The 20,319-nt window shown below is 42.4% G+C and overlaps 1 protein-coding gene and 1 pseudogene across 1 annotated transcript; one reads left to right on the forward strand and one right to left on the reverse strand.

Annotated features, from left to right (window-relative positions):
- Positions 1-1,388: 1,388 nt before the first annotated feature.
- On the reverse strand, positions 1,389-7,302 carry LOC119911140 (coiled-coil domain-containing protein 106-like). Its single transcript, XM_038729954.1, has 6 exons — positions 6,754-7,302; positions 4,648-4,955; positions 3,287-3,779; positions 2,877-3,050; positions 2,012-2,203; positions 1,389-1,855 (listed from the first exon to the last, which is right to left on the reverse strand). Exons 3-6 carry the CDS (start codon positions 3,696-3,698, stop codon positions 1,587-1,589), a joined length of 1,047 nt encoding a protein of 348 aa, XP_038585882.1. The 5' UTR covers positions 3,699-3,779; positions 4,648-4,955; positions 6,754-7,302; the 3' UTR covers positions 1,389-1,586.
- Positions 7,303-7,861: 559 nt separating this feature from the next.
- Positions 7,862-15,173, forward strand: LOC119911142 (annotated as a pseudogene).
- Positions 15,174-20,319: the final 5,146 nt, after the last annotated feature.

Below are 20,319 nucleotides of genomic sequence, written 5' to 3' on the forward strand. Positions count from 1 at the left end.
TTTTTTCCTTGCCCTCTTCTCCTGTAGCATCTCACTGTCCAGACCGAGTCTGAAGGAGTTCAGGGACAATGCAGAACAGCAGCATCGCTGCCCAGCAAAAAGTGCCCGCAGGTAAGAAAGAAACAAAAGCAACTTTATATCCTTTCCCACACTTCTTCCACACAGTAACAAGTAGCACAACAAATTGCTTTTAATGTAGTCACTTTTTTTAAATCACAAGCACGCAGGCCCCTATCACCGGCTTACACAGAGGTCTGAAATCATTATGAGAGAGAGAGAGAGAGAGAGAGAGAGGTTTCAAGACAACATGAAGTATCTTGCAGAAGAGCAAGGAGGCTCAATAGTCACTGCATGGATGTTGCATCAGCCTCAAACACAGTAATGTGATTTAATGTGGCGAGGGTAAACACAAAAATTGTCAAACCAACACCTCCTGTGTTCTCTACAATCCTAAAAGGGATTGTTGTTTGTTTCTCCACGGCTACTGTGCTGTAAGGTTTCTCTGTAATTCTGTCTGTCAGCATCTCTAAAGACACGGTCTGTCTCGTTTGTTTAATCAGTACGATTATAAATGGTGAATGTGGTCAGAAATGCTAACGCAAACCTTTTGACTGTCTTCTCTGCAGCATGCACACACACACTCGTCAGGCTTCTTCATCACTCAAGACTCCTCGTTTGGGAACCTCATCCTCCCTGTCCTTCCACGCCTGGAGCCTGATTCTTGACCTTTTTTACCTCTCGTCCTCCTCCTGCGGTGTGAGACAAAGCTTCGAAACGACATATGTGCACATCGGACCCATGTCTCTCCCGGTTTCCTCTTTTAATTCTGTTATTAATGGACAGTGGTTTGTTGTGTTGTAAACAATCTCAGGGGAGCGAGACTATCATTTTTACATTTCCCAGACTAACATACTGGCTGCTAAATTCTGGAAAGCTTTCAAGAGTCAGAAAACGCTTCCAGATAGCTGTGAAACATTCTGTCAAGTCGTCCAGGGGGTCTACAGAAATACTATAGACCTTTCTCGGCACCAATCACATCCATAATCCATTAAATGCACATTTTGTCAGGATTTTTACATTTGTAGTGGATTTGAATAATAAAATAGTTGCATTTAATTTATATAGAGTATCTGTTTATTTCTACTTCAATAATAAAAAAAAAAAATAAAAAAAAGTAATACTAAATGGTTTCGATGATAGTCCCAGAGGATCTAGGAACAAGAGCTTATTATTTCTAGAGTCACAATATTGCACCGATGTTTCACAACCAAACAAGGACAAATCCACTGTAGAGGAGGCAGAAAGATTTCTACACCCTTAGTAGCAGAAATGGAACCAGAATCTAATGCAGTCACATGATCAGAAGAGATTGTGGAAAAGTTGGTACTACAAAGAAAATTACAACATCCTGCCAATATCATTTGTGGAATAAGTTGAACACAACAGACTGATGGCACAGCAGAAGAAGTGAATCCCTTGACGTGAGTGTTGGATTTTCTCTTTATATGTTCAGTCAGAAGGAGTCGGTCAGCAACTGTTGTCTGTTTGTCACTTTGACACAATGGGCAGCAGTTCGCCTTTTGCCTTCATTGTTTTGATCTTGGCCTTAATGCTGTCATCCATCGCCTGTCGGCAGCGATGGCGTAACGTGCCAGCGTCTCCTCTTTCTCATCCCACGGTGGCAGTGCGTGAAACACCTCTGGAGCGGCCAGACTGAGCTCAGCTATGGCAGCTGTACGGGAGATGGTGTTGCGGTCCACGCCCACCCGGTCGAAGGCCACCTTCATGGAGACGCTGTGGCGAAACTCTTTGAGGGCTGCCATGTAGCGCGCTATCACACCCACCACGTTTTTCACTGGAGAGGAGACATACAGGGACATGTGACAGAGATAAATCAACACATACAAAAACTGATAACTGCAGTATTTACTAATAACCATACATTCTGCTCTATGGGCACTTATAATCAAAGTTGTTATCGTTAATCTTCCTTATTGTGTCATGTCCTTACTCCTGACTCGAGTGTTTTCCCCGTCCCGGCTCCTCTTCGTCTTCAGGGTCCGGTGGCGCTCCACAGGGTGAAGCTCCATTTCCTCAAATGAGTCAAACAGCGGCGGTGAATCAAATTCTTCCACATCATCAGGAGAGGTCATTTGTGAACTTCCCGGTTCTGTCTGATTAGAGCAGCGAGACCACCGCTTCTCTAGGATTAGAAATAGAACAATGGCAACTTTGAAATTTGGTTTATGTTATAAGATGCCAATAAAAGTAAAACAGTGCAGCAAGAGAAACACAATGGGCAGCAGTTTTGCCTTCATCGTTTTGATGACTTTATTAATCCCACAAGGGGAAAGTCAATGTTAGTATTTTACACAGGTCTGAAATACACACACATGCACAAACAGGACCTATAGCAAGAACACGTGGAGAGATGTCAGAGCGACACTTGGTACGACGTAGCGAGCGGTTGGGGGTTCAGAGGCTTGTTCAAGGCCACCTTTGGCAGTGTCCAGTAGGTGAAATACCACCTCTCCAGTCCACATTCCGTATCTGTGGTCCGAGTCCAGTTCCAGCCAAGGCCTTACGGACTGAGCTACTGCCGCCCCTTAGGTAAATATATTAGCTAAGTATAGTTCAGAGTATTTTTCAATGGCATTTTTATTTTATTTTTCATTTTGACACTCCGGGACCTCCATACTTTCATGTAGACAGTTCAAAGTACTAAACTGCTGATTAGTATAGTAGTATAGTTTTTTTCTTAATGTTTGCATCTCTTTTGTTAATATGTGTATAATTGTTACGTGAGGAACTTTGATAAATGGTACAGTGTAGTCACTTCATTCACCAACAGGTGGGTTTTCCAAGCAAACTCTTACCTGGCCGCAGTTTGTCCTGCAGGAAGTCGCAGATGAGTTCGGCTTTTTTAGTGAGTTCATGCTGCAGCAGCTCTTTGTCCTGCTTCAGGCTGGTGATGATCTCTGTCATCTGCTGGTTGTGGCTGCGTTCGGCACAAAGTAACGCTCGCAACTTTTCCAGCTCATTCTGCCTCCCTGCAGAAACGAACAGGAAGCCAGACAGTTGGGTACAAAGACACACATACATATACTGGGTAAGAAACTGTTTTCTGTATTGTTTTGAATCATAAAATAATCTTGTGTTTTATTAATAATAATGTATTCTTGTGTTTTAACTTTTGGGGAAAACCGCCTTTATTTACCACTCAGATGAAAAAAATATCCAATCAAAGCGTGCAGTCTCTATCTCTACATGTTTGTCCATGCTGTACCTGCAGTCTGTTCTGTAGTCTCTGTGGCGGATCTGCATCTCTCGGCCTGCTCTGTGGTCCCTGCCATGCAGCTGCCTCCTCCTAGCAGCTCCATCTCTGGGTCCACTAACCCCAGATGCTGCCCATGCTGGGGCTGGGGGAAGCGTGGGAGGGGCTTGTTGGGCAACAGTGTGAGAGTGATTTGAGAGTGTGTGCTTTGTGCCTGACAAGCCTGCGAAATATCGACAGCGCCTGTTAATGCTAGCCCCGTGCTTGCTATGTTTGCAGTAGTGTCAGTATTCTCTGCTGAGGTTGCTTCCTGCTTGACCTTCTTCCCGTCAACTGCTCCTCCCGGTGCCCTGCATCTTTTCCTGTATAGGCGGGGCTCGTAGTCGCCATCTTCGTCTGTGGCCGATGAATCACATCCAGCCATGTCAAACAGCCGGCTGCTGAACTCCTCCCCCTCTGATGCTGCTTCGCTGCAGGAGAGGTCACATGACGCCTTCACTCTCACCTGAAAGGTAATAATGAGAGAAAGGAAGTGCAGTTACACACCGAATCTCCATCTGGCTTCTGCTTGAGTTTCTGATAGACAGAAAACCTGCATGTACCGTGCAGGGGAAGTCTTACAAAAGATGCAATTGATTTGCAATATGGGAATTGTAGGATCCAGTGTTTTTGGAGCGTCACCTGTACTCTACCAGAATAAGTCACAATAAGTCGGGATCTGGCCTTGCCTCTGCTGCATCAATTTTGACCATTCTTTTTAAATGTGTGTCTCTTGCAAGCCCCCCAACTATGTGGAAGTGTGACTGTAAATCACTGGGGCCCCCGTTAAAGGCTGTATGTGTAGAATCTGTGACTCCTACAGGTGGTACCAAAAAAACAGACTTTGGTAGACAGCGAACAGATTACTGCCTCCTTCCAAATCTGCATTTGAACACTAAAAACACCATAACAGGTTTGTAAGACTATCACATTCCAAGGGCTCCTTAAAAATGCAGCCATGAAAGGTGGCACTTTATCTTTCTTTTGGTGATACAACTGGGGTTTCTTTTAGTTTTCAAACTATTTCATTTGTATAAATTTGACATTTGTGACTGCATCTTAAATCCTCTGTAAACCATCCTATCTGGGTAACCTAGAAGTCAGAAGGCCGCAGCTTTGTAGGCTTCTTCCCTCGAGGACTCTTGCCTACAAAGGTGTTGGATGAAGCTTATCACAGTTTACGATAAGCGATGCATTCATCAAATTAGGTGTAGCAAATTTGTCAGGAACACAAACCCTGATGTTTTATGGTAAGTAGTATGGTTGTGCTGAACATATCAAAGCCACTGGTAAATAACAATAAAAAGACAAAATACCTCAAATCTCTGTTTTACCTTATTGGACGGACGTCCTCCGACAATCCTCTCCAGGCCCTGGCTGGTATTCGCTGAGCCTCCGCAGCCGTTGCTACGGTCACTGAGGGGCCAATGGTAGGCGTGTCCAGCACCACAACCCCAAACGGCGACAGGGACACTGCTGGCATGGGGTATGGCCTCCAGTGTAAGTACGTTACCATAGGTACCACAAGTGAGGTGCTGCAGGCTGGGATGAGGTTGCAGATGGTGCCGTGGCTGTGAGCCCAGCGGACGAGTTTACACAGACTGTCAGAGGTGGTCTGAACTGGGTCGGTCATGATAGAAACCTACAGAAGAAAGAGAGAGGGCAAGGTGTCTACAGCCTGCAGTCATTTGTGGTTAGTGTATACATGATGATCTGTTATGGCTGCCAAAATGTAAATAACTTCATGAAAGTTTACTGTGTGATGCCCACAAATGTTTATTTACATCTATAGAACACCAGAAACATTTTCAAAGATTTGTTTTCTCCAGTTGGTTCACCATCTTTTCTTTCCAGCACTACTGAAATTTTTACCCATTTAGCGTATGGCCTATAACGATCCTTCTTCTGAATCTTAAGAAAACTTCCATAAATATCTAAGGGAATATATTGTGTGTATTGTGCTGCTTGTCAGTCTTGGTTTGCTCAGACGTTTTAATTTACTCTCAACTACCCTTGACCTAAACTCAAATGGACCTACCCTTTCGAGTAAAGTTTTGCGTAAAACACTGGTTACTTTTTCTGTCATGCCCCCCTGCAAAAGCCCAACAAAGCACGATAGCATCAGCAAACCCTTTTTTTAAAAATTTTTTTATTTCCCTTTATAAATTATATTCATTCAACTTAGTTCCACTAAATATTTTTGTCCTGTTCATCCACATTCCCCCTGCAGAAGCTCTATGTGTTTATTTGTCAAAATGTGTAGCCACATCAGGGCAGTAAAAAGGGCAGGCGTCTATTTGGATCTAGGCTTTTAACTGAAGTTGTACGATACTTGACATACATTATTTTACACAAGACGTGTAAACTACGTACAGGGGGGCTTGCACCCCAGTTCGAGAACCACTGGTTTAAAACATTGCAAGGCTCAGGTCGCCTCCCTCAAATTAATGTAAGGGTTTGCTTAAATGAATATAGAATTTCTTTAACAATAAAACATGCAATAACTGCCTTAATAAATTTGGGCTGCAACTAGCGATTATTTTCATTAACGATTAATCTGCAGATTATTGTCTCCTTAATTCAATTAATCATTTTCAATTAATAGCCAGTTAACCACTTCATCAATTAACAGCCCAAGATGACAACTTAAAATGTCTTGTTTTGTAAGAATAACAGTCCAAAACCCAAAAGGATTCACTTTACCTTTATTATGTGTGACAGAGAAAAAGCATCAAATTCTTACATCTGAGAGGGTGGAACCAGCAAATGTTTAATTAATGATTAAACCAATTATCAAAAGAGTTTATTTTGGTCTGTTCATTTAGTGTGGATTAATCCCTTTCTTCCATCAGCCACATACAGGATCTCAGTGGTCTGTAGCTTGAACCTACAGGTTCTTAGAGGGGGACTTGTTACTCTTGATTTATTATAGACGTCTGCACAAGTTTCCTTTGTGTTATTCCCATCCTAAAATATTATTAAATATTAGACTAACACTACTTGCATACTATCAATATTGAAACCTTTAATATGATTTAGAATATCTAGTGTAGGTGAAAGTTAATGTGATTAAAGAAGGCAAAATGATCACATTTATAAAAACAGTGATTAACATCACAATGTTACAAGCCATTATGAGATAGGTTTATACTAATAGCCCAATGTGTAGGCTAGGTTACATCTTCATGTTTACAGTTTAAATGTGCAGTCCACACGCACGCATACGCACTCGCACAATAACATACAGCTGGATGAGTGAGTCGATCATGCACTCTCACTTGAAACTAAACTCAAACTACCATCGGGAACAAAAAGACAGTGTTGTCCATCAATCAGACGGTCTACGTGTCTCACATCAGTCGTCAGAGCAGGCAAACCATAATCCACAAGGCACAAGACCAAAGCTCCTACAGCCCAACATGTCTCATATTTAACGTTACCTCTTTTATTAGTAATTAAAACATTCCAGCTGTGAGTCCAGGTAGGGTTCACGCAAGCAGTAACCTCGGTGACTGGAAAAGCCAACGCGGAAAAGCCAAAACGGCCACTCGAGCCTGGCTCCAAATGCGACTCAATGGTTAATTACCATAAATCCTAACGTTAAAAGAAACAGATTTACAGCAGAAATAAACAATGTTTACAGCCGGGTACAAAAACGGTTTTGGTCTCTATAATAATTTCCCCGTTCCATCTTGTTATGACGCAAATAATGTATCATGAATATCATATATGTACAGCATTTGCTTAATTATCACATTCTTTGTCTGGAAGGTTTAACATCGACAGAACCCAACGTCAAAGTCGCTTTACTGCCAGGACCTGGACAGGAGGAGGAACTGCTGTCTCCCATCACTATGTGATGATGAACACTGACCTCTAGTGGCCGGGGTGGATCAACGCACCCAGCCACATACAAATGATCTTATCTTGTCTTATCCATCTTATATTATATAATATCTTCCCCCAATAATCAATGAAACAAGGGAATGCTGTGACAACAATTCTATTAAATGACAATTTTTCATACAGTTTTAAGGGGTTTTGCAGGTTCTAGGGGGAAATTTATTTTCAAATTAGTACCATATGCCTAAAAAGAATTGAAATTGAAAATATATGGAATGTTTGTAATTCGTAGCTGCAAAAACTTGCCCAAAAGTAGCTTTTCTGGCAGTTTTTTTGGGCAAGTTTTGAGCTAATTTAAATTAGGGCAAATTACTTCCCCTGATTGTTTAATCTTCTGTGCAAGATGATGTAGGCCTATGTGCAGTGTTTGACACCAGAAGGCTGTTTTCCAAAAGTCCCACATTTCTATATTGAAATGACTACCGATTGATACTTCTGGTGTTGCATATTCTAAATATTGAGGTTTTATAAAAGCACATTGCTCCATAATTTCTGCAACTGCGACCGATAGGTCATTTGGTTCACAAGTATGACTAGGCCTACATACAAACACGACGATACATTTATACGATGCCCTTAAGATGGAGCTTTCAAAAAGGGAGGGTTTCCATGTATGAATTCGGTGATTTAACTGAACCTGCCCCTGGCTCCACCCTCCGCTAGTCAGCCAGTCTACTACGTGTTAGACTGTAGCCTTTAACTTACATGGAGAGAGAAGAGGATAAAAAAATAGCCTACTTTAACAGGCTGTGTCTGGAGGAATAGCCTACTTCAGCTACACAGTCGCAAATTCATCAAACTCTAACCGGCAGTTTCCTCTGCGTTTTCCGACTTTGATGAAGTTCTGCATGGAAACAAATGATATTTGAACCCGCGGACCGGAGCGGACAGTGGAGGTGAGTGTCGGATACAAGCCTGCCTGTTTGTGTTCTTGTTCTTATATGCACGAATCTCGGATACAAGACTGTTTGATTGTGACACAAGTGGAAAAAATAGACCAGTTGTTGCTGCTGCTTGATCTAAATCTGACCCAAGTTTCAGAGAGCTCTTAAAGGCTTAATCCGGGAGCAGAGGGAAGTTCTTGGGCAACAAAGACCTGGACACAGAAACAAAAAAGACACAAGCATTATTAGTTAAAGTATGGCATTAAAGGCCAGAGTCTTGTATGACTTCCACTCTGAAAACCCAGGGGAGATCTCCATAACAGAGAATGAGCTGGTGACTCTGTTCAATGAGGAGGAGCTGGAGGGCTGGCTTGAGGGGGAGAACAGCAGGGGGGAGGCTGGCCTCTTCCCTGCATCTTATGTGGAGATCATCAGGGAGCACATCACCTCCAACACCAACAACAACGGCTTGTCCTCGCCCAAAATCAAAGTCCAGACACCCACCCACACTTCCTACACTTCCCCAGACTCCCAGTCTCAGAGAGGACTCGGGGCCGGTAGTGGTGGCAGTGGCGGGGGCAGCTTCCGCACCAGCCAGGGCAGTGATGACGACTGGGACGACGACTGGGACGACAGCTCTACTGCTACCGATGCGCCTCATGGTTTCGGCAGCACGCCGCCCTTGTACCCGGTGACGTCCTCCTTGCCCGGGCGACGTTCCAGCACCCAGCAGCATCAGCAGCAGGCCAAGAGCTCAGCAACAGTGGGGAGGAACCTCAACAGGTTCTCCACCTTCGTCAAGTCCGGAGGGGAGGCCTTCCTGCTTGGGGAGGCCTCTGCTTTTGTGAAGGACGGGGATAGGATCTTCGTGGTGATGGGGAAGCATGGGCCGGAGTGGCAGGAGGACCCCTATCCTTTCACATGCACCATTGACGACCCCACCAAGCAGACCAAGTTCAAAGGCATGAAGAGCTACATGTCCTACGGCCTGACTCCAACGCACACTAATGTACAAGTCAACCGCAGGTACAGGCCGTCTTCTTCCTTCTCCTCCTCATCCTCTCCCCTCTGGGGCTTGTTTCTTCACCGGATCCCCCCCACACACACACTTAAAATAAATGTTCCTGTGGCTTTTCCTGTGTCCACAATTGTTCCCACAAAAACAGAGCTGACTGTGGCCTTTCTGCCCTCTGGAGTCCTCAGGAATCTCCCCTTCCTTTTCTGAGATTCCCCCTCCACCTTTCACATTGTTTGCCTTGTTACACTTACTCCCTAACATTTCAGTTTACACTTCATCCTGCGGAGGAAAAGTTCTTCTTCCCCTTTGTTTTCCACTCCTTCTCACTACTTTTTCACTTACTTTTTTTCACCAAACCTTCTCCCTCCCTTCTCATCCACTCAAAAATGTCCACATAATTCCTCCCACGTGTCTCCCCTTTAATCATCCCTGCAGGTATAAACACTTCGACTGGCTGTACGCTCGGCTCGTGGAGCGTTTCCCCGTCATCTCGGTGCCCCACCTGCCGGAGAAGCAGGCCACCGGCCGCTTCGAAGAGGACTTCATCTCCAAGCGGAGGAAGGGACTGATCTGGTGGATGAACCACATGACCAGCCACCCAGTGCTGGCACGCTGTGATGTTTTCCAACATTTCTTGACATGCGGGCAGATGAGAAGGCCTGGAAACAGGGCAAGAGGAAGGCAGAGAGGGACGATCTGGTCGGGGCCAATTTCTTCCTCACAATCAGGTAGGAGGCTGTACTGCAGAAGTTGTGGGTTTGAATCCCGGATCAGAATGTGATGGTTGAATCCAGCTGGTTTTTTTGTACATGCCTATTGCAGCCTATAATGAAAGTGAGATGGCTGTGGGTTGCTGTGTAATAAAGATAAATGATATTTCCATCAGCTCCAGTGGAGATGCACAAGCCTTTCATTAATCTAAAGCACCATGTTTGATGTTAGGCACTTGCAATTCAAGAACAAGGGCTTCTTTCTGGAGCCACCATTTTCCAAGAGCCTTCAACAGTTATACAATAAGGCAAAGAAGAGGTATAGAGACCAACATCTACACTAATAAGAGCAGGACATAGACCAAAATGCAATCCTGCTACAACACCTATCGGGTTTTCAATAAGGGCCATGGTCCTCACCTTCTTAACTTGAAAAACTATTATTCTCGTTGCTCTATTGTCATCACTATAACATGCACACTCCACGTCTATAAGCCACTGAACATATCAGGTTGCAGCACATTCTCTGGAGATTGTAAAAGGCATCCTGGGAAATGTAAGCAATCATTACCTGAAGTAAAGTATGTGGCAAGTTGAGGGAAAGAAGGTACACCAAAAAACCATAAATAACAGCACTTTTGCTCTCACATGTTTGTATTATTAAGATGATGTAATGCTTGAATTAAAGGATTTTCAAAATAAAGCCATAAGGTCATAAAATTATCTCCTCTTTAGCACGCCTGCTGTCCCTCTGGACCTCCAGGAAGTGGAGAGCAAGATCGAAGGCTTCAAGACCTTCACCAAGAGGATGGACGAGAACAGTGTGGTCGTGAATACCACCATCAACGAGTTTGCTCGCAAACAGATGGCGGGGTTTAAGAAGGAGTACCAGAAAGTCGGACAATCCTTCAAGCTCCTGGCACAGGCGTTCGAGCTGGACCAGCAGGCCTACTCTGCTGGCCTGAACAAAGCCATTGCGGACACTGGCGAAGCTTACGAGGCGATAGGAGAGTATTTTGCCGAGCAGCCGCGCCACGACCTGGATCCCATCTCTGACCTGCTGGACCTCTACAGAGGACACCTGGCCAACTTTCCTGATATCATCCATGTGCAGAAAGGTGGGAAAGTGTGTGTGTGTGTGTGTGTGTGTGCACTCTGTAACTAGAACCACATTTTGCCAGATACTATAAATGTAAGCACAGGGAGAAATTGTGCAGTGCTGTGGCAAGCAATGACAGATGTGAAAGGAGGTACTGATTTTAAAAAATGCATTAAACCTCCAACATGCTTGCAAGAAGTGAAACAGATGCAGGACCTTGCATACTTCTCTTCACAGAGAGGTCAGAGGCCAAGGGTTAGCTTCTATGGTGGGGAGTGAGTGGTCAGGACTCTTACTCATGGATGCCTCTGCAGGGTGGAGGGTTTGAATCTAGGGAGGAGTCAGAACAAAACCAGGCCTCACGCTCTCGAGTTTCCATCCTGCAGGCTGTATAATCTCCTCTGGAACAAAAGACACACATTTATTTATTCTTACTTGCATTAAAAAATAATTAATGACGTTTCCAAAAGCTGTCCAGACTGCAGCCTCCCTTTCTGACAGAGAGCCAGATACTGTTTCAGCATCTGTTTTCATTTTACCGGATCGCAGTCCAGTCCATTGTAACACTGGGTACTGAGAGAGCCTGTCCTCGCTCATGAGGAAAACACAAACGCAGAAAAACATAGACTCACATGGGCATGTACAAAAGACTTGCAGAGGAGTTAGCTTGTTAGTTTGCCGCAGGTTGGGAGGAGGGAGTTGCTCCTGGCACGCAAAGTCCTGATTTTTGCCAAACCTAGAGGCACTGTTTCTATAGTCCTCAGAGCTCTGTTCTCTAGATACAATCACAGCTTCGAACTATGGAAACACAGTCTGAATCCCAATAGTCCCTGAGACTGACGGGACTTCACCTACTTTCTGACTTTGTTTTCTGTCCCTGAAAGAGAAGAACATTTCCTTCACTTCTGCTGCACTGGAAGATACTCATACTATTTAAGTTTTGACTAATAAGCTTAAGTTTAAATCTATTACTTAATTTATGTTATATTTAAAAATAATACATTTCTCTGTGGCGCATGATCTTGAAATGTGTAATTATTTGTATGAAACGAGTCAAAGAGCATTGGAGCTGAATGATTTAAACCAGGCAAAGAACACTTTCTTGTACTTAGTGAAACTTGGAAACTTTACCTAAATCTTTACTAAGCTAATTTAACTAAAACTGATCTTTACCCTCAAAACTGACCCAAACTTAAACCTAAATTGATATCAAGGGAATCCCTTTCTGCTTTCATAGGATCTCACGCAAAGTACTGTCATCCTTTTTGGGTACCAGCATGGCTTTTCACTTCCAGAAACCATAGCTAGCGAAGCTTTATGAGAAAACTAATGAGATTTGTGGAAGAAAGGGAAACGGCAGTCTTTCTTCTTTCAGTTTTTTATTTCTAAAATACAAACCGTATCCCATTTGAATAAAATGTAAACATTCTTGGATCTACACCAATTTTTTATTATTTTGGCCATGGGAAATTTTGCATGAGTGTTGCAAACTGATTGAGAAATAAGTTTATTCAGCAAAGCGAGTCAGTGACTCAGAATTCCCTAAAAGTACCCATCATGTGGTAGATCATGTAATCTGTCCTGGCTGATGAATAATCCACCACTGCCGTCATAGGAAGCTTTGTTTTGTCTGCTGAGCCCATAAACACATCACTACAATGCAAAGTCTGCACTCCTGTCATAGTTGGGAACAATAGATGGCTGGTTTGGTGAAGGGCCCTCATTGAAAGAAAGCTGATAAGAAATGTTTGCATCAGTGCAAAGATATGATATCACATCTTATTTTTTCGAACTAAATGAACTCTTGGATGATCTTCTTTTGACTCAGCACACAAAGAAAACCTGAGTACAAAGGATTCACATTTTTCAAAAATGTTTTTGAAGGTCTAGATTCCACAAATATCTATCTCATATACCTCTAAACATTTCTCCAACATCAACCAAATTACAAAAACATGGCTAATTTAGAGCACTGATTATCAGACATTTGTGACCTAATTGTACAGTATGGTCAGACCTTGCTGGTTCTGTCTGTGAGGTCCAAAGGCTACATCTTATTTGAATGAACAGAGATTCCAGGGCCTCTTGTCCTGTGTTGCCCTGGGACTGCAGGAATGCAAAATGGAGTGGCCTCAGGATTAGTTTCCCCTCCTCCTCTTTTCTTCTCCCTGTTTTCCTCCTTCCTCTTGGTGATCCAGTGAGTTGAAGAGAAGGAGGAGGAAGAAGAATAGGGGAGTGGTGTGTATGTGAGAGGGATTGCAGATAGTTACAGAGCTGTACAAGTTTCCCACCAGCCAGCAGGACATGAGTTCAGATTACAGTGCCGTAATCTCCTTGGCAGTGAGGAGAGCAAAGTCCAAGTTCATTTCAGTTTGTTAGCGTACTTGTGCAGGTACGGGGTGGGTGGGTGTGTGTGGTGTGTGTGTGTGTGTGTGTGTGTGTGTGTGTGTGTGTGTGTGTGTGTGTTTTTGGTGTGTATGTATGAGAGAGGGGGAGAGAGAGAAATGGGAAGAGAGACTAGGTCAACGAGGTCAGGGGGGGTGATGCTAGGCTACCAGCTAGCTTGTAATTCCCTCCACATCCTGCCATGTTAGAACCTTACTCTTGAGTTTATTGCCATCCATTTTTCATGGTTCATGTCTGTCCAAACTGTACTACTTCCCCCTAAGAAGGTTTAGTCATACTAAACTAGAGACTCTGAGTCAACTGGGTGTTGGGTAACTGCTAGGAAACCTGGAAAAGGCATGCAGTAACCAGCTCATTTCTGTAAAGCTGTTTATTTAACTGTGGGCCAGCTTGTCTCAGCATTACTTCTGGGTTAGCTGCTGTCCCACTAGCTTCTGTAAACTCAGTGTTACAGAGGGTTAAAAAGTTTAGTAAAAATAAACTGATTAATCTGACCTCTCAGCTGGTTAATTCCTGCTGTCCAAGAAAATGTCTTCTCTGTCTTCCCTGTCCGTTCTCATAGCTCGCCTCTTGTCTTTGAGTTTGACATTTCGGTTATTTGATTTCTTGTCATTATTCTCCTGATATGACACAATGCGGAGACCTATCACAGTGTTTTATGCTCTGAGCAGTGTTTCTTCCCTACGCCATCAAATTTGTGAGCAAGATAGTTTTCTTTGCTTTAGACATTAGCCACAGTGGGTAAACGGATTTTGAGTTCCAAAGTCCATACCAGTCCCTTACAATGCTAATTTATATCAAGAGACACACTTGCTCATAGGACCCTGGAACATAAGGATGATCCCATCAACATCACATTCATATCTGCCCATTACATATGAAGCTACAGCCAGGAGGCGATTAGCCTAGGTTAAAAGACTGAAATCTGGAGGGAAAAGCTAAGGCCTCAAAAGCTTATTAATTAACATCATATATGGTTTAGTTCATACATATAAAAAAACTAAATGTAAAAACAAGTTATTGTAGATTATTATTTAAGTTCAGCTAACCGTCTCCTTGCTTGAGCCTCTTTTAACATGAGAGCGGTATCAAAATTCTCAGCAAATTCTCAGCAAGAAATCGAATACTGTGATACAAAAAACATTAATATTATATATATATATATATATATATATATATATAACAACAACATAACATGATGTATTTTTTTATTTTACCACACCTATCCAGAGAAGCTGTATCATGCAAGATTATGTTTCGAGGCTGTGTTTTACACCCCCATCTTTTTCCAGGTGCACTGACCAAGGTGAAGGACTGCCCAAAGCAGGAAGGTGAGCTCCACGACCGCTGCAACATCATTTCCTGCGCCACTCTGGCAGAGATCCAGCACTTCCACCGCACCCGTGTACGGGACTTCCGCTCGCAGATGCAGCACCACCTCCGTCAGCAGATCGGCTTCTTCCAGAAGATCACTGCCAAGCTGGAGGACACACTTCAGAAATATGACGATGACCAATAGGAAGCAAGAGAGAAGACGGAGAAGCTGGACCACAAAGGCCTTAAGGAAACTGTGGGGGGGGGGGGGCTTTAAGAGGGGTTCAGACAAGGGTGACTGATGGGTTCTTTCTACTGTAATGGAGAATATCTTAACTTCCTTTTAAGAGAAACAGTGATTGATGGAAGAAATACAGGCCTACCACTCGTTTAAGAAATATAGGCCACTGGACTGAGGAATGACAGCTTCTTGGACTATCTGGACGGCTCTGATGAATGTACCAGTAACAGGGATTTTGCTGACGTTCCAGGCACATCTTGCAACTCAGCGGGACTGTGACCGATATTAAAACAGCTGCTCTCAATTTAACGGGGCTCTCAATTCAAGGATTCGGGTGGTGTGATCTCTCCACTGCCACTTCATGGAAACCCTCCATATACGGTAACTCGAAACATAGAAATGAAACTCCCCAAATCATGTAAACTGGATGTTTTAATTATTGAAAGACCTGACTTGTTATCTCTATGTCTTTTTTTTTTACTTGAATTACCTGTTCAGTATTGTTTTGACAGCATACAAGTGATTGTTTCTGAATATGGAAAGAGACAAAGTAGGAATAGTCTACTCTGTTGACTCACATTAACATCTCTCACAACTCAGATGCTGTCACTTCTCTACCATATTATAATCAAGCCCTGTGTTCTGCATTTTAGTCTGCGATTGCCTGACCTGAAATAATAATTGATCTTGACTGATTTTATGTTTTTGACTTACTCCCTGCTTGTTTTGAGAAGCAGCTTTTTCTTTGGATTAGAAATGCAGGCATTGGGGTTATTAAAACCCAAATTCCACATCAGTCTTTCTACCTTCTCTCAGTCTGGGAGGTTAGAGGTCAGGCTCAGGGTACAGACACTTCAACACAATGGATGCTTTCTGGCATTACAGCTTTGAACCCACATCTACCAGTTTAATGCAACCGTGTGTTGACATAGTTTTTCATTGTGAAAAAGTTACGACAATCTTGCTGAAAATCAGAGACTGTGTGTCTTTCCTCACGTTCTTCTCAGTGTCTCTGAGATGGCCTTATACTAGCACTTGAAGGCGCCAAAGTCGGAAATGTTCGAAATCTATATATAGTCCCTTTAAGGATGGTTGCTCTTCTCGGTATGCTAACATGCCACTCTAAAATATTCTTGTTAAATCAGTAAGTAACCAAAATAAGCTCACAGAACTGTTTGTGGCACCCTGGAGAGATGTTCAGCAGACAACATCCTGTGCCGATTTAATGAACCTGACTCACAGAGCAACTCCTGAGTTTAATCAGCAGGGGATTCTTTAAAGAGCATGAATCAAACACCTGGAGTGAACTGTAAGATCTGATAAATATAACCAATGTGCTCTCAAAAATTTGGTAAACATTTACAGTAGATAACTGAGATAATCATTTGAATGCATTACAACTGTATCTAGCATTCTTCAGAAGCACATAATTCACTATGATGCCACTCTTTCACTTTTAATGCAACACATTGGAACAGCATTTCCGAAAATAAATGAAAGTAGAATTTATTTCAATCATATATCTGTATTGTTGTCCGTCCATAAATATAACTTATAGTGTCACTCACCCTTCTGTGTCTTTCAATTAGTGTTTTGATGAATATGAATGTTTTGCTTATATTGAGGATATTTTGTTTTTGAGTTTTCTCACATGTAAACGCCAGCACTGTTACCAAAATCAGAGAAGAGCCCATGTCCTGAATATGAAACACACTAATGTGCTGCTTTGGAAACAAAACACAGCACCACCACAAACTGCTGACATTTACACTCACCTCCGTTTTTATTAGTTATTTAATTTCGCCCAGATGTTTCGATGTAAGATTATTTCTTTAAATCACACTTTTTTAAACAACTGCTCAACAATATAAAAATATGTATTCAGTGCAAGGTTTTCCCAAAGTTAAAAGTGTTACTCACTTGTTTTTCCTGTGGAGGCAGCAGCAGTACAGTCCTTGATATCTGACACCAGAGATCAGACTGCAGGTCGGGTTACTGCAGTCTCAGGCTCTTCATTATTTAGACTCGTACTCTTTCCCCTGTCTTCCTTTTCCTTTTTCATTTTCTTCTTTACTAGTTTCGGATAATAATTGCAAATGATTATTCTTGGCTGTTCTGAATCAGCCAAATCTTTTAATTCATAAAAATATCTCTAAAGAAAAGTTTTTTTCAAGATATTTTTCTTCCACTTTATACAAAAAACAGCTCTTCTGCTCTCTAAATGCTGCATCTAATCCACTACATTTTAAATGCATCACAGCAGGAGTACCATTTAGATCAGGCTGTGTCATGGGGTTTTCAGTGGACATAGTCATTGTGACGTCACCCGTTAGTTTGTGGACTGCCATTTTGAAGCCTTGAGTTTGGCCGATAGGGCGCCGGCATGTTGAGTTTTTGCAACCAGCGGCACCAGACGTTAACATTATTGGACAAGACGGTGGCGCTAACAGCCATGTGTGGAGCTAGCTTGCTTGCTTAGCTAGGTGTATCTGTAATTCATCTTAACTGTCATTTTAACAGGGCTGACAATTTTGTCTAGCGAACAACAGGCTTAAAACTAAACGTACTCAACAGAGAAAGTGAACAGCCAACTCCTAACACGCTTTTTCAACAGCGCTGGTTAAATTTACACAGTGCCGTGGGTATGAGTCACTCTGGCCTGATTGACAGGTCGCCATTGTAACGACATGTCAATCATAGATAATCTCGCCCTGAAGCTAAATGGGACCATAATTTGCTAAATGAACATCATGTTGTATTGATGAAGACATGAAACTAGCGATTGAGACCATAAACTCATTAGGAAAGTGTTTACTAAGGTAATAAATCAGGTGGGAAGTAGGGTCATTTTACCATTATTTCTAATGGAGCAGGACTAGAAGAGTCGCCCACTGCTGGCCGTTCAATAGAATGCAGGTTTAAGTGACTTCCGCATTGGTTTTGTGTCTCAGACCGGAAGCTTCCCGCTTGGTCAAACTAAAAACAGGGACATAACAATAGACAGCATCACATATAATAATACTGGAAACCCGGGTAAAGTCTCACTCTGCTTGACAATGCCATGCTCGTTACAGATACACATCATTTTGCAGATGTGTATCTTCACTCAGCAGTGTCAGCACAGCTGTAATTGTTTGGATTATAATGAAAACCGTTAGTAAGCTAGACTGAATATTATAAATAAGATTGCCACACTTTAGTATAACAGTTAGACTAAGGTGACCAGATTTCTGAAATGAAAACCGGTGAAATTTTTGGTTTGGTGGTCAGTTTGTCATTAAAAAATATAATGTTATTATATATGAAATACAAAAGGGGAACAATTTTGGTTTTATAATCTGTCAAATATAACTCTTCTGAATTAAATCAATCATCATTTTGAGGCAGAAACTACCTTTCAGTCAATAAGTAGAGGCTGCAATCACTTTCTGGCAAGTGGAATACTGCATTACATAGGTTGTATTGGCCATTTAAAGGTATTTCAACAGGTAAAAAATAGGCTACTGGATTAGTTGGTACATAGCAATAGTCATAAGGATAATTGCAAAAGAGATCATGTCTTTATTTATATATAATTCAGCAGTAAGTCATGTTAATAATAGACTACATTACGTTTTCCAAATATAAACAAGGATATTAGACATAGGCCTACCAAACACATAATCCATCGGCAACATCAGGCTTCTATTATCGGCTATAATCACGTAAATGTCATGCCTGGTTACGCTAAAAACTGCAAACACTTAGCCTTATGCCACAATTGTGATTATTCCGTTAAAGAAACGTTAAAGTATCACACAGACATACATTTGCTATTACTACTGACATAAAGTGATGTTTATTTGCACATTATGTCTGTTTGATCCAGATAAAAGCAGCTGTAGATGTAAAGAGACTGGGTGATACAGCTTTAACATGCTGCGCGCTCTCCCGCGCGGAGGATCACTTTTCGGCACGACACCTGTCAGCTCTGCTGTCCAGTCTTTCTGGTCACGTAAAATCTGATTTCAGGTCTATCAACACCTTGTACAGTCTATGATTAACACACAGTTAAAACGGGGACATTTCCAGAGGTTCCAAGCGAGCTGAGAGATACTAAAATGTAACATGAAAACACGACAGGCTGCTTATTGGTCAGAGAGGATCGTCACTATTCACTGCATCAACATTGCATGCGCCAGACAGAGGCCAGCAACAGGAAGTTTTATATTTTACAGTTTTCGAATGGAATCACTAAAACCACTTCTGAGAAGTTTTAAGGTGAGAAATCAGCTGTGTAGATTTCGAATATTGACAGTTTTACTAGTGATGGCCGAACAAAAATGTGCTTGAATATTTTCGGAGTTGAGGAGCTCCGCAAGTGGCTGTGGGGGAAGCCTGTGCCAACCAGCAGGAGGAGCGTGTGAAGCCGGCCAGCCGCCCGCTCAGCCGCCTAAATTTTGAACCTGAAAATGAGCATTATACCACCTCTTTAAGGGCGGTGTGGTGGTGCAGTAGTTAGCACTGTAAAGAAGGTTGCGGGTTCAAACCTCGGTTGCCCCTGCCTTTCAGTTTGCGTTTTCATGTTCTCCCCGCGTCTGCGTGAGTTCTCTCCGGGGTGCTCTGGCTTCCTCCCACCGTCCAAAGACTTGTGGACTAGGTTAATTGGTGACCCTAAATTGTCCTTGAAGTGTGAGTGTGAGTGGTTGTTTGTCCATGTGAGTCTCTGCGATGGATTGGTGACCTGTCCAGGGTGTACCCCGCCTTTTGCCCAGTGGCAGCTGGGATTGGCTCCAGCCCCCCGCGACCCTGTACACAAGACTAGCAGTTGTGGATGGATGGAAGGATGATTTCATTAAAATCTACATATAGCCTCTTTAAAAAACATTAACATACACAAAACATTTGATGAAAACCAGACTATATACAGGACAAGATTGAGAATTTATTGAGGATAATTTGCATATGCTGCATATACAGATCAATGCACATCTGGATTGAATGGTTCTAAAGGCTGAGGTCTACTTTTGCTTGTTACATAAAACCTAAAAGGTTGTTTATGTAATTGTCACATTGTCAATTTTTGTCAGCTGTATGTGCATTTTTTATGTGTTAAAAAAGCATCCCCATTATCAGCAGATAGACAGCCCGTTGCTGTTGATCAATAATGGCCAAAAAACAACAACAATGCACTAAAGGAAGATCATAAGACTCAAAGATGAATGAAGATGAATTGTGATCCAGTTTTTCAACTTAGACTATTATTTGCACTTATGTGTTTGCGATTAACACGGAGAAGTCTTTAAGAAATATCTTTTATTAAAATAAATCTTTCACAGTGCATTGCGAAACACAGGCTGGCATAAAATGGGTCAAACGTGGAAAAAGTGTTGGTCAGTAAAGACCTGTGGAAGCTTATGATGTCTTTGTTAATGCTGAACTAGACACAGCT

This window comes from Micropterus salmoides, unplaced genomic scaffold (genome assembly GCF_014851395.1).
Source record: "Micropterus salmoides isolate LMB-PRFRI ecotype aquatic unplaced genomic scaffold, ASM1485139v1 Ms_hic_scaffold_1900, whole genome shotgun sequence".
NCBI lineage: Eukaryota > Metazoa > Chordata > Actinopteri > Centrarchiformes > Centrarchidae > Micropterus > Micropterus salmoides.

Bases quoted from the DNA above. Each gene is read 5' to 3' on its own strand.
- LOC119911140 (XM_038729954.1), bottom strand. From the start codon at position 3,698: ATGGCTGGATGTGATTCATCGGCCACAGACGAAGATGGCGACTACGAG. The intron at 3,051-3,286 runs GTACAGCATGGA...TCGTTTCTGCAG, and splicing joins GACTACAGAACAGACTGCAG to GGAGGCAGAATGAGCTGGAA. The intron at 2,204-2,876 runs GTAAGAGTTTGC...TTCTAATCCTAG, and splicing joins GCAGGACAAACTGCGGCCAG to AGAAGCGGTGGTCTCGCTGC.